This window comes from Punctularia strigosozonata, assembly GCF_000264995.1.
Source record: "Punctularia strigosozonata HHB-11173 SS5 unplaced genomic scaffold PUNSTscaffold_8, whole genome shotgun sequence".
In the NCBI taxonomy this organism is placed as follows: domain Eukaryota; kingdom Fungi; phylum Basidiomycota; class Agaricomycetes; order Corticiales; family Punctulariaceae; genus Punctularia; species Punctularia strigosozonata.
This window is the reverse complement of record NW_006767440.1, coordinates 1075631-1087751: the sequence shown is the minus strand read 5'-3', so window position 1 is coordinate 1087751 and position 12121 is coordinate 1075631. Positions and strand designations below refer to the sequence as shown.

The following is a 12121-nucleotide window of genomic DNA, read 5'->3' as shown; positions in this document are numbered from 1 at the left end:
TTCGGTCGTGGCCATCGTCGTCAGCGGTGCCGAGAAGGTCGTCGGTGGCGATGTCCTCGACGTCTAGGATATCCGATCTCTGACATCCTTATCCGTCCATCAACATTCTCATCATCGATCATACTCCCTCCTTCACACTCCACGAATGACCCCAATCCCCGAGCACTCAATCGTGTCAAGACATACCTGAAATCGATGCTCAAAGCCGAAGTTGAAGCCCATAAGGGGCGGTCCGATGTCCCCGGCACTAATCCGCGCCATACCTTGCCCAAAATGAAGATCAAGGACCTTGTCACCTCGTGCAAGACTCAGCTAGACGACTTCTGGCACGGACGAGCTCCGTTTAACAAGCCTCTGCACGCCGGTCAGACCTCACTGTCGTGGTGGACTGAGTTTGAGCACAGAAATGACACACGCATCCTTGCGGTAAGCTCACTTACAAGTTCTGCTATTTGGGTCCTCGCACTCACTGAGTACAATGATTTAGGTACTGGCTGTCAAGCTATTCTCGATACTGGCCAACTCAATGCCCGACGAACGGACAGGCTCCAAGATCACCTGGCTCAACTCGTCGATTCGTGGCAAGCAGAAGGTACAGACACTTATTGATATGATTCAGGTCAATCAGTGGTACGGCGACCATCTGGTATGTCATTCTCAGTTCTCCTTCGGCATTGTCTGACACACTAAATATGATTCATGAGGCGGAGGTCAAGCGTCCCGAGCGGAAGCGACCAGTAGTGAAGTTCCGAGACTTGAGCGCGGACATGCTGAACATCGCCAAAGGTCACCAGCAAGCCCGCGCCGATCAAGCTGCCTCGTCAGATGACGATGTCACCGATGACGAAGACGACGGCGGCGCGGCGCTGAGAACATCGGGCGGAAGCGTTAGGACACTTCAACGCGACACCGACGATCCCGCCGGTGCATCCCCTGCCGGGATTGTGACCGACGAGGATGTTGACCTCCGCTCAGGCGCTTTGCGCGATATGCTGTCGAGTAAACCGGTGCCTGGAGCACCTGCCTTGGCAGGCAGATTTGGTCGAGGTGTTTCGATTTCCGAAGATGTTGAGGACGCCGGCGAAACCGACTCGGAAGAATACAACTGGGATGAGCCATGGTAACCGAAATGCGATCCGCTTGTAGACTTCCATCGTTATCGGCCAAATGCGATTGCATTCCCGATCTCGAGCCATGTTCATGCCCCTCAGATCTCGACTCCTGTAACTTACTCGAGTAAAAAACCGTGTTAATAACTCAAAAGTTATTAACATATGTGAACAATCGACGGTGACTTTTTGACGTTACCCTAGTCGGGACCTTTCTGACCACATGATCGCGTGGGGCACCCGTGCCTATGACGCCTGCTTCACTCGTGTGTGCCATATATCCTCCGCCATGGGATCAAGGAAATCAACCGGCGCCCTCGAGCGCGGCTCCAACTCGTGCTATACTACACTGGTGATCAGGCTCTCCGACAACGACCAGCTTGATGTCGGCGACGGCAGCGAAGGCCAGTAGCACAACATCCCAGACTTTCGTCACTTCGCTGGTGACGAATGTTGCGCTCTTGGCGGTGGAAGTTGGTGCTTTCACGATCCTCAAGTCGCGATTAGGGCGCATATATACCCCTCGGACATTCGTACGTGCAAAGTGGGATCGAATGGCATAAGATCCGCACCATGACAGTCTTGCCGTAGCTCCCTCCGCCCGACAAACGTGCGCAAGAGCTGCCCACAGGCATATGGCGATGGGTGCCTGCCGTACTGCTGTCCAACCCCAAGGATATTGTCAGTTGATACCTTCCGCGACAATCCTCAATACTGATCGTAGCACGACAGATTCATAAGAATGGATTGGACGCGTACATGTTTTTACGATGGATGAAAGTACGACATGCATCAGTTTCTCGCCTTTCTCAGTCGCTGACCGGTTCCTCTGGAAGATGGTTATCATCATATTCTTCGTTTTCACGCTCGTCACCTGGCCTATCTTGCTCCCGGTCGACGCTGCGGATGTCAGAGGCTCGTCCCAACAAGGCCTCACCAAGCTTTCCTGGAGCAATATCACGTCTTCCCTGGACAATCGGCTCGCCGCACACATCGTCGTCATATACCTGCTCACCTTCTTCGTTTTTTATATGATCCGTCGCGAGATGCTCCACTTCGTGCATATTCGGCACCAATATCTGATCAGCAAGTCGCACTCGCACCAAGCCCGCGCTCGAACGGTCCTTGTCACTTCGCTCCCGGAGGAGCTGGGCGAAGAACATCAACTACGGGAGTTCGCCAGTTTCGTGCCTGGAGGCGTGGAACACATATGGATCTATCGCGATACCAAGGAGCTCAACAAGAAATTTGAAGAAAGACAGAAGGCCTGTGCCCAACTGGAAAAGGCGTGCTCCAAGCTCCTCCGCACCGCGACGAAGAATTGGAACCGTCGCCAGTCCGCCCATACAAAGGAGGTCAAGAAGGTCGATAAGATGCGGAGAAAGGGAAAACTGGAGACGGACGCGGAGAAGCTCAACCTCCCGCAATCCGTCTTTGATCCCGATCCTCTCAAGCCGCAGGCCGCATCGTTAGACTCCTTGAAGGATCTCGTACCGGAAAGCCAATGGCCGAGGCATAGGATCGGTCCATTGCATGCTCTGGGAATAGGACGTAAAGTGGACACGATCGAGTACTGCAAGGTAGGATATAAACATCTGCTATACCTTATCGTCTAATACGTTGCGCCCAGGACGAGATCGGGCGCTTGAACGAGGAAATCGATCAGCTGCGTCACCGGCTAGGCAACGAGAAGCCCCTGGGCTCCGCCTTCATCGAATGTAATCTGCAACTCGGCGCGCACGTCTTGGCACAATGTGTCAGCTACCATGAGGTCAGTATGCAAAACCTTTCACGGGACCACACTAGCTTACCCAAGTATTTCTAGCCCTTGATGATGGCCGACAAATGGCTCGAAGTGACTCCCAGAGACGTGATCTGGAAGAACTTAGATGTAGGTGTCCATGTGGGTTCTGGCTATCACCAACACTGAACGACACTCTGCCAGGATGGTGCTTACGAGGTCCGGACACGATATGTCATATCCTGGGCCGCGACCATTGCCCTCATCATCCTATGGGCGTTCCCCGTCGCCTTCGTGGGGACAGTCAGCAATCTGGAGGGCCTTTGCTCAGAGGCCAGGTCTGTCTTTCACACGCGATATCGTTGCATGATCCTATACTCACATCGCATGGTTTTTAGATGGTTACGCTGGGTTTGCAAGGGTAGGTTCCGGACTTTGAGAGTTGCTCGATGATCCTAACTGATGATCGTGGTCCCAACAGCGCCGACGCCCGTACCCGGAATTATTACGGGCGTTTTACCTCCGATACTACTTGCTATACTCATGCTACTTCTTCCCATGATCCTACGATGTGCGTCATTCGAGGGCATACGTTACCTCCCTTTGCTTAACGTATGGATGCTAGTTTTGGCGGTTTATGAATGCATCCCGCTGCATTCTCTGGTCGACGTCAGCGTCTACAAGCGTTACTTTGCGCTCCTTGTGATACACGGCTTCCTCATCGTCACACTTACCTCCGGCATCACATCCGCGATTGCTCAGGTGAGAACGCACTCGGCATCTTTCTGTGATCTATGATCTGAACCCGCTTTCGTCCATAGATACTCGCTACGCCCGCACAAGCCGTCGAGAACCTCGCGAGGAACTTACCAAATGCAGCTATATTCTTCTTGACATACATGGGTAAGTCTTGACATATCTCAGGTGAGGCATGGAGCGTAACTAAGGCGGCTTCTTCCACGCAATAGCCACGCAAGGTCTAAGTGGAGCTGCGAGCGCGTTGATTCAACTTGGACCGCTCATAATGCATTACGTCAAGAAATGGTTCCTCGGGAGGACACCGAGGCAGGCCTACGGCGTAGGTCTTTGAAATACTCGCATAGACCGATGCTCACCATCAGATTGCGTTATCAGGTAACCTTCCTCATGCCATCCGTGTGTATTGCCGAACTTCCCTTAATTGAATCCGTCCCATATCGATAACTCGGTTTACTAGGCGGACTTCGGTACTACTCTTCCCCGTCTTTCACTGCTCGCAACGATAGGGTTCGCCTATTCTGTGATCTCACCGCTCATTAACGGGCTTGCGCTACTCGGCTTTTCGCTCTTATATGTAGCCTGGAAGTTTTGTAAGCTCACTCTCATAGCCGCGTAGCCCAAATCTGACGAGCCTGTTCTCAGTGCTTACGCAGGTTTTCGATCAGCCGGAGGAAGCTGAAACTGGTACGTTTGTAGAAGTTGGTAAAGACATCATGCTGACATCGCACAAGGCGGCTTATACTTCCCTATTGCAGTCTCGAACTTTTGTGAGTCCATTCTGTCGTATTCTCCAATCAGCTTTGCCGATGCTGTCATCACAGTTGTCGGACTGTATATCGAACAGATTTGCCTCGCATGCTTGTTCTTCCTGAAGGTTCCCGGCGCTATCACCGCGCCGACGGTTTCGGCCGCAGGGCCCATCGTCGAAGGTGTCTTGATGTTGATTCTCCTGGCCATAACCTTTGCCTATCAGTTGCTCGTAACGAGGAGTTTCAAGCGTACGTGCAACGGTCCACGCATACAGCCATGGCGTTCTCTCATAATCGACGCATGTAGCTATCACGGAGTATTTACCGATGTCCCTGGCGACAAAGAAGATGGCACAACGATACAGGAAGCACAGCACCACGCAACCTCACGACGGCGTGCCTATCCCACTGCCTGGTCCGCTTAACCAGGCGGAAGAAGAGGTCATTGACCTGTTCAACCGCGATCGTATGTTGAATTTATCCAATGTTTGCCATACCCTCAACTTACGGGGCATAGGCATAAAGTCTGTTGTCCGCCGGCGGATGCGCCCGCTCAAGAAGATTGTTGCTCCTCCTACTACAGCCTTCAAGACGCATATAGCTGAACAGGTAGGCGAAGGCCAGCGTACAGGCAACAGTAAAGACAGCCAAGTCGACGCCAAACCCGAGAAGGGTCGAGGCTTAGCAGATGGGCCGACGACGCACGAGACAGATGGGCAAGGCATCACGCAGGAAGCTGCCCATGGCACGTCGGCCCCGGCGGGAACGTCCAAGCAGGTGTTAGAAGATGCGAAGGAGCTCGATCGACCTACATCCGGTGCCTCTCGGCGCTCAGGTCAGACGAAGTCTTCGAGTCGGAGCCGCAGATCGGGCGAGTCGGAGAAGAAACCCACGCCTTTCCCCGCGTTCGATCCCCCCGCGGAGGCGTTAAGGGGTGAAGGCGAAGAATCGGAGGACGAAGAGTTTGAAGATCATGCATTTGATCATCCGTCCACGTATGAGGATCAGATGTGGGTATGGCTGCCCAAGGATACTTTTGGATTCAGCGAGTTGCTGGTGGAGGAGTTTAAGAAAGCCGGCGTGGATGCCAGCGATCTGGGGTCGTCGATGGATGCCAAGGGAACCGTAGAGGTAGGTACATGCAGAAGGGTGTGGCATGGTACTGACGATATACACCTGCAGGTCACCCGAAATCCTCCAGACGAAGAATGGTCTGGCGGTCATGATCGATGAATTGGAAACGTTTGCGCGTTCGTTACGACACTTCATCGCATTTCTCATGTTATTTGTCGAACCTGTATCGACAATGATTGCCATGTTAATGTTACGTTTTTCAGGAAAAGATCCAGCACATGGGGCGATTGACCATCATCATCACTCCGCTCAGTCCCATAATCATTGCGTTGATGTACTAAGCATAGGATATATTCAAATATCGCAGGAACTGCTCGAAAAGAGCATGGGGATGGAAAAAATTTGGCGCGACAGCCCAAGAGTAGTCTGAATCGAGTTTCGCAAAGATGCGAGCCGCGAAGTGCACCAAAGGACAAGAACACATACATGGACCACCATCATACACCCGTCTACCTCGTGCGCCCTCCCACAGGACACCCTGCAAGAGCGGGAAACCAAATAAGCGGGTCGCGATCCACTCCACCGACTACTCCAATGGAGAGGCCGTCCTTCGCGCTTGGTCAGCAGCAAAGCGCCTCTCGCCAAACGGCGAGAGGGACGTGCCACCTAAGGCGGTGGTCACAAACGCGCAGGCTTGAGGGCCGCGCGACCGTATGCACAAGACGTTGAATTTGCTACACAGGACTCCTCGCTATAGGGGAGGGTCACCGCCGGGGAGGGCGGGGTCTGGGTGCTGAATGCAACCCGATGCAACGCCACGTCGGGCGTGCTCTTGGCTGGGATGCCAAGTCCGCGGCTAGGGATGCCGGGTCTGGGTGCTGGAACGCTACCCAAAGAGACCAACACGGAGCTGAGCGCTCGATGTGTCGGGAGTGTAACATCGTCTGATCAGAGTGCATAGGAGATTGGCAATTGCCAAACCGGTACAATGACCGGCACGCGACTGTCGACGAATCGACTTGCTCCCCGTAAGGTTCGTTCGGTTTCAAAGGCCCAAACGCCGCCCGAAGACGGATGGCGCCGATGGTAGATGGTGTCGAGGAACCCAAAAGGCCGAAACCCTTCTGGCGCCACGACATGTGCAGACGGAGGTGTTGTGTTGCTCGCCCAGTCCTCGTGGTGTTTCCCAAAGCCAGCGTCCCCGCCCTCTCCTGGTGGCCAGGGTCTCCGGGTCAGAAGGAGCACGACTGTTTGTCTGGTGCACCACTCGGCGTGTTACAGCCGGACCCTGCTAGAGTCGGTCGAGGAGGACTAGAATGCTCAGACCTTATCCCGCTCACGAGCTGAGAGACGTGCGAAACGTCTGTAGGGGGTGAGCATCGCGGCTTTCGGGCTGTCGTGGTCTAGGTGAAGGGGAAAGACAACCATATCGCAAACTTAAGTACCAACGAACGCGCACGTGATCCGGTCCCGGATCGGTATATCCCGGTCGGGTCACCATGATATATCATAAGTTATGCGGGCTCTACACCATCACAGCTGAACCAAGGAAAACCTGGGAGTGACTGTTTCTGGCCCGGCTTGATGAACGACATGTGACATTCGATATCGCGGGCGGTTTGGTTTGCAGACGAATACTCCTCCAAAATCTGGCCGGATAGTGCGCCCGTGTTTGCTCGGTCACTCACCGGCGGGGAGCGTAGACGTCAAGAGGACTGTGTTGGAACGGCGGTGGAGCCATTAGATGAATCTGATTCATCGTTGAAGAACACTACGGTAGCTGTGATATCGTCCCTGGTCAAGATCTTGTCAGTCAACGGAAATGAACAGAGGGTCAGAAGCTCGCCTGTAAACTCGAGACCGAGCAGACCCCATGCTCAATAATGCCGCTAACAAGTCCTGATCAGATCCCCCCAGTGCGTTCCTGATGAGATGCGTCGCTGCGTTGCTGTCGACGTTGACAAAGCGCTGCTTCGTGTTCCACTGTCGATAGCGTACTGACGGTCCCTCGAGGCTTTCCTCATCGGCAACCACGGGAAGATGCTTCGGTTCCTTCGTTGATGTATCGTGCTTGCCTTCTAGCCACCACCCTACAAGACCCACCGCATCCTCGCTACTGAGGCTCTCCCAAAGCCCATCGGACGCCATAATCATGAAGTCCCCTGGCTTAATCTTCGTCATGGTTAACTCTGGCTCAGCCGTCAGGTAGGGCGGCGTCTTGACGTCGGGGAAGATGGATCGTCCGAGATATGTCCTCTTGAGCCTTGCCTGGACGTCCCTGCCCCACTTGTAGCGTGCGTCTCCGAACGCCCGGGAGGGTCCCATGCTCAGTACACGACCGTTCTTGACCACAACTTCGCCAAGATGTTCGGCGTTCAGACGATATTCCTCGGCCACGTTGTGCCCGTCTTGTTCCGTCGACAGCAATCGGACTTCGTAGCGAGTTCGTCCGTTTGCATCCTGCACGCGACGTCCCAAAATTGCACGGGAGTCCCCTGTGATGGCGACGCGGAGTATTCGGCTGTCGGACTCGTAGAAAGCCAGCAATGCACATGATCCCGCGTAAGCCGGAGCCAGAAGCTGCACAGCTGCCTCCTTGGATTCGGAGGCAAGAGCTCGTTCAACCGCGTCATTGACAATGTCGTCGTCCAATCGTAGAAAAGTCGCTTTGATATTCTTTTCGATATCTGCCTCAGGTAGGGATACGTATGAACACTGTCGCGATACCGCACCATAGAGGTCAGCGAGGGCGCCGGCAACAGCAGGTATGAGGTTCTCTCGTAACCATTTACTGGTCTCTCCTCCACTATGGCCGTCCATGACGGCGAAGAAGGACCAGATACCAGAGGGGACAGGTAGCTGAACTTCTGTATGCTCATCCTCGCACGGCTGGTTGCTATTGAGAATGGAACAATATGAGCGTTTCTCCTATCCGAACGCAATTTCGCAGATTCACCTCGCTAGTTGAGCCACGTCATAGCGATATATTCCACTGCGGGTGTCGACCACATGCGACTCTGCGCCTGCGTTGAGTCTTTGATCAATTGTCGTGCGATCGAGTTTTCGCAGATGTTCTCCTTTGGAAGGACGACGCTCATAAGCCAGAGAGCGAACATTCGGATTGTTATCAGAGTCCAGCTGCAGGGCCCTATCCTTGCCAGATATCGAGACAACGATACCTGCAGCGATGGCGACAGACGTTCCTGCGACCAGTGCATAACGACCGTGTCCGTAGCCAGTGCCCGCCGCTCTGCGAGTCGCGTGCAGACCTCGCCGCTGGAAAGCCTTAGTGAAGGTCATGGTGCCATAAGTACACGCAGCGGGCAGCAAAGCTTCGCGTGCGCAGTCAGGCTGCCTTGGCGCACTCCACTCTCAAGGCTGAAGGAGGACAGTCATTTCGGTTACACATTCGCGTTTGCTTTGAGCCACAGCGGCGCTGTCGCCTCGCGAGAGATATATGTATGTACGACGTGAAAACCGACCAATTACCATTATACAAATACATGCACATATACATCATACCTTGTCGGCCCATATCACGGAGTAACATAACGTCTAGAGTCAGAATACCACCATAGCTTAGTAGGCATGTGCGTGCATCGACGTAAAAAGAGAGTAAGGGGGGTAAATAGGTTAATGAGAGGGGCGGTCTCCGGTCCTCCGCGCCGTACGTTCATGATCACCGCTCGAAATCTTGATGTGAACACTCCTCGATAGGCAGAAGACATTGTCGCCTATATGGCGAGGCTATGACGGCGCTCCTCCGCAGCCTCCATAGTGATGATCCCAATCCTCGCCTGCGCTATCTGCGCACTTCGCCGTCGACCGAGGCTCGTGGAATTGGGAACGGCCTCGGACCAATCCCGACGTGTACCAAAGCCAATCTCGGCGTCTGCTTGGGTACCTTCGCTCTCGTCCTCCTGTTCATCTGCTCGATCCATCTCGCCGGGGCGCATCTTTCGTGAACGACGCACTACCGCAGGCGAGTCCTCGCCGCGACGTGCCGTGTCGTCGCCATCGGCAAGGGGGATCTCGGACTGCCCTGGTTGTGCGGGTGCAGAGGTATCGGATCCTCGGGAGTTGGGCGCAGACGACGAAGTCGACATCCGCTTCCGCTTCGTTACGGTTGGAGCTGGGTCTGCGCCGGCCGGCTTGCGCATTTTACTACAAGGGGACAAGCGTCAGCCAGAATTCGCTGGCCGATCAATAATACACATACGTGTTCAGCTTTGGTTCCGCATAGTTAACACTCTTCCTCGCTCGTCGTCCCCTGTTATCGTCTGTCTCCATATTGGGGTCAAGCGAGGACGGTTCAGGCGGGCTTGAGCTCTCCGAGGTCGGGTAGGCATCAGGAGCAGGCGGGGTAGTGACAGGCGTAGTCAGGAACGTGCGAGTACCAAAGAGCGCGTCAGCGTCCTGATCCGGTGTACGCTGCCTATCGCTGCCCAGTTCCTTGGCCGCCGCTGCCAAAGCACCGGGGGCGGCCCTGTCGCGGCTCCGCGACCGCGGCGAGTTGGTGACGTCCTGAAACTTGTGGTTCGACTTGGATTGCTCGGATGATCGGTCGTAGCCCTCGTCCCCGTCGCGGTGTCGTTTGCGCTCCTTGCCGCTCTCGCCGCTGCGACTAGACTTCGTCGCCTTCTTGTCCCTGTCTTGATCCGAACCCCGGTCCCTGTCCTTCCGCCGAGGCAAGACGACGACCTCGTCGATATCCTCGTCGGCGTCAACCAGAGCACCCGTCGCGACCACCTCGTTCGCCCTTTCCGCACGTCCGGCCTCGAGGCGCGCGGGGGAGCCGTATGCAGGGCTCGGCGGGCGCTCTACGCCGGAAAGCGAGGACGAGTCCGAGGAGACCTTCGCCAACAGCCCACTCTGTCGCCGCGTCGGCTTCCTTCTGCGGGCGAGTTGTTCTTCGAGGTCAACTGGTGGAGGAGAGCTGACGCGAGTCGGTAAGGGGAGGCGTGAGGATGAGCTGGAAGTAGATATCGAGGTACGAGGCTTCGTCCTCCGACGTGCAGGGGTAGGGCTGGGAGGTTCTTCTGAATGGGACCCTTCTTCGTCTTCTTCGTAAATACCAGGTATCGTAGGGGCACGGGCAAGGCGCGGAACGGGAGGGGATGCGTTGGGATCGGGGACGGGTCGGCGTGCTCGAGGGGGTGGCGGGTCTCGCTGGGGAGAGGATGGGGCGCCGCGAGGGACATTGTATGATTCGTGAAGGAAGCCGAAATGCTTGGTGAAATTGGCGATCTAGAAAGCAGTGGATATTGAGAGATACACGCGGTATGGATCTGGTATGGTACGAACTGCGGAGTCGGCTTCTGCCATTATCTTCTGCGATTTGGCTCGCTCGCGTTTAAGCTGGGATTTGAGTGCGATCTCGGAGGCGCGGAGGCGGAGGTTCTCGACGTAGAGGGTTGATATTTGCGCATTTAACTCCTCGATCTTCGTGCTCAATGTCGAGTTTAGTCTGCGCAGCCATAAGAACACATTCTACGCGAGAGATCAATCCATCTCATACTTTGTGATGTGCTTGTTCGCGAGGAGGAATTTCTTCTTGACTATATCAACAGGATGAGGCGTGGCTCCAGCGGTCATAGCCGAGAGATAGGACGTACAGTTCTCGAACTCGGAGAGGGCGTCATTCTGGCGGACTCCTATGAGGGAGGCGCGAGACTCGCGTCTGCTCATCGTGGCCCGCGGCGAGCGGGGGGGTATCCGGTCGGCGTCGTCGATGGCGTCGAGGTTGGTGGTGAACGCGTGAAACACCTCGGCTCCCACGGTCACTAAACACGTAAAAGCACAGCCTCGCAACTCAATTCTGGACCATCACCTTCCCCAGCGGCAGCCGCCGCAATGACCATATCTCTCATCAAGCCTCATGTACGACGGCCAGTCCCTAAGATAAACCTTCCGGGCGAGGCCTCGTATGAGTGGAATCGCACATGAATGTGGGATGGAGAGGTCAACGTCACCGTGGACTGTCTGATTACTCGTCGTTTCGCCAGTCCGGTGTGCTAGTATGCACCTCTTCGACAGTGGACGCCGCAAGGAGCATTACTCTCGGACTTTAGGCTCAGGTTACCCAGTGAACGCTGCTGGATTCATCGCAACACGTTACTCCCTTCACATCAGGAACCATGATATGGACGCCACTGCCGGGTCGTAGGGTAAGTGTATTATTAACACAACACCCTTCCCGTGAGCAATATGGCCCTAACAGTATCTCTGCTGGATCTCAGGAAGTGGTGCGCGTGCCCTTTCTTATTCCTTGCGCGCTCACGAAGGTCCTCGATGACGAATGCGCGGCTATTCATAGCTGCTATCGTGTCAGTCACAACGCGCCGGGAAGCTGTGAAGCAGATGTTCGGGCGTCCACACGGGAGCACATGCATATCCCTCCTGTTCTTCGGCACCAACAGGACAGAACGGGTGCGCAACAAGATCTTTCAGCGCACGTCCACCCATTCTTCGCATCCATCCACGATGAAATACGTCATGCAGGGGCGGAGTACAATGCGGTGCTTCATCGCCGTACAGCGTATGGTTCTCCATTGAACTCACCGGACGCTTCTGTTATGTGTTTATCACGTCAATACACTCCTCAAGTCTGCAAGGAGGCCAACAAAGGCACCCGAATCATGATGAGTCCACTGCTTGGTAATTTGACTGGCGGCTGCAGTTTCCCGCAG

At 54.9% G+C, this 12121-nt stretch overlaps 5 protein-coding genes across 5 annotated transcripts; 3 read left to right on the top strand and 2 right to left on the bottom strand.

The window, feature by feature from the left end:
* Positions 1-273: 273 nt before the first annotated feature.
* On the top strand, positions 274-1124 carry PUNSTDRAFT_135425 (uncharacterized protein; the record flags this gene model as incomplete). The annotated part of the gene is made up of 3 exons (XM_007384944.1): positions 274-426; positions 488-646; positions 705-1124. 3 exons carry the CDS (start codon positions 274-276, stop codon positions 1122-1124), a joined length of 732 nt encoding a protein of 243 aa, XP_007385006.1.
* A 368-nt stretch (positions 1125-1492) lies between these two features.
* Positions 1493-4783, top strand: PUNSTDRAFT_69658 (DUF221-domain-containing protein; the record flags this gene model as incomplete). Its single annotated transcript, XM_007384943.1, has 17 exons — positions 1493-1642; positions 1701-1790; positions 1842-1889; positions 1946-2689; positions 2740-2880; positions 2935-3000; positions 3055-3188; positions 3249-3271; positions 3332-3421; positions 3476-3612; positions 3672-3753; positions 3819-3928; positions 3985-4005; positions 4067-4199; positions 4252-4293; positions 4341-4376; positions 4431-4783. 17 exons carry the CDS (start codon positions 1493-1495, stop codon positions 4781-4783), a joined length of 2400 nt encoding a protein of 799 aa, XP_007385005.1.
* A 118-nt stretch (positions 4784-4901) lies between these two features.
* PUNSTDRAFT_70309 (uncharacterized protein) lies at positions 4902-5591 on the top strand (the record flags this gene model as incomplete). The annotated part of the gene is made up of 2 exons (XM_007384942.1): positions 4902-5489; positions 5541-5591. The coding sequence occupies 2 exons, from the start codon at positions 4902-4904 to the stop codon at positions 5589-5591; spliced, it is 639 nt and encodes a 212-aa protein (XP_007385004.1).
* Positions 5592-7007: 1416 nt separating this feature from the next.
* PUNSTDRAFT_144392 (protein serine/threonine phosphatase 2C) lies at positions 7008-8732 on the bottom strand (the record flags this gene model as incomplete). The annotated part of the gene is made up of 3 exons (XM_007384941.1): positions 7008-7226; positions 7279-8328; positions 8389-8732. 3 exons carry the CDS (start codon positions 8730-8732, stop codon positions 7139-7141), a joined length of 1482 nt encoding a protein of 493 aa, XP_007385003.1. The 3' UTR covers positions 7008-7138.
* A 322-nt stretch (positions 8733-9054) lies between these two features.
* On the bottom strand, positions 9055-11293 carry PUNSTDRAFT_144391 (uncharacterized protein; the record flags this gene model as incomplete). Its single annotated transcript, XM_007384940.1, has 6 exons — positions 9055-9596; positions 9652-10679; positions 10737-10899; positions 10951-10990; positions 11048-11215; positions 11263-11293. 6 exons carry the CDS (start codon positions 11291-11293, stop codon positions 9167-9169), a joined length of 1860 nt encoding a protein of 619 aa, XP_007385002.1. The 3' UTR covers positions 9055-9166.
* Positions 11294-12121: the final 828 nt, after the last annotated feature.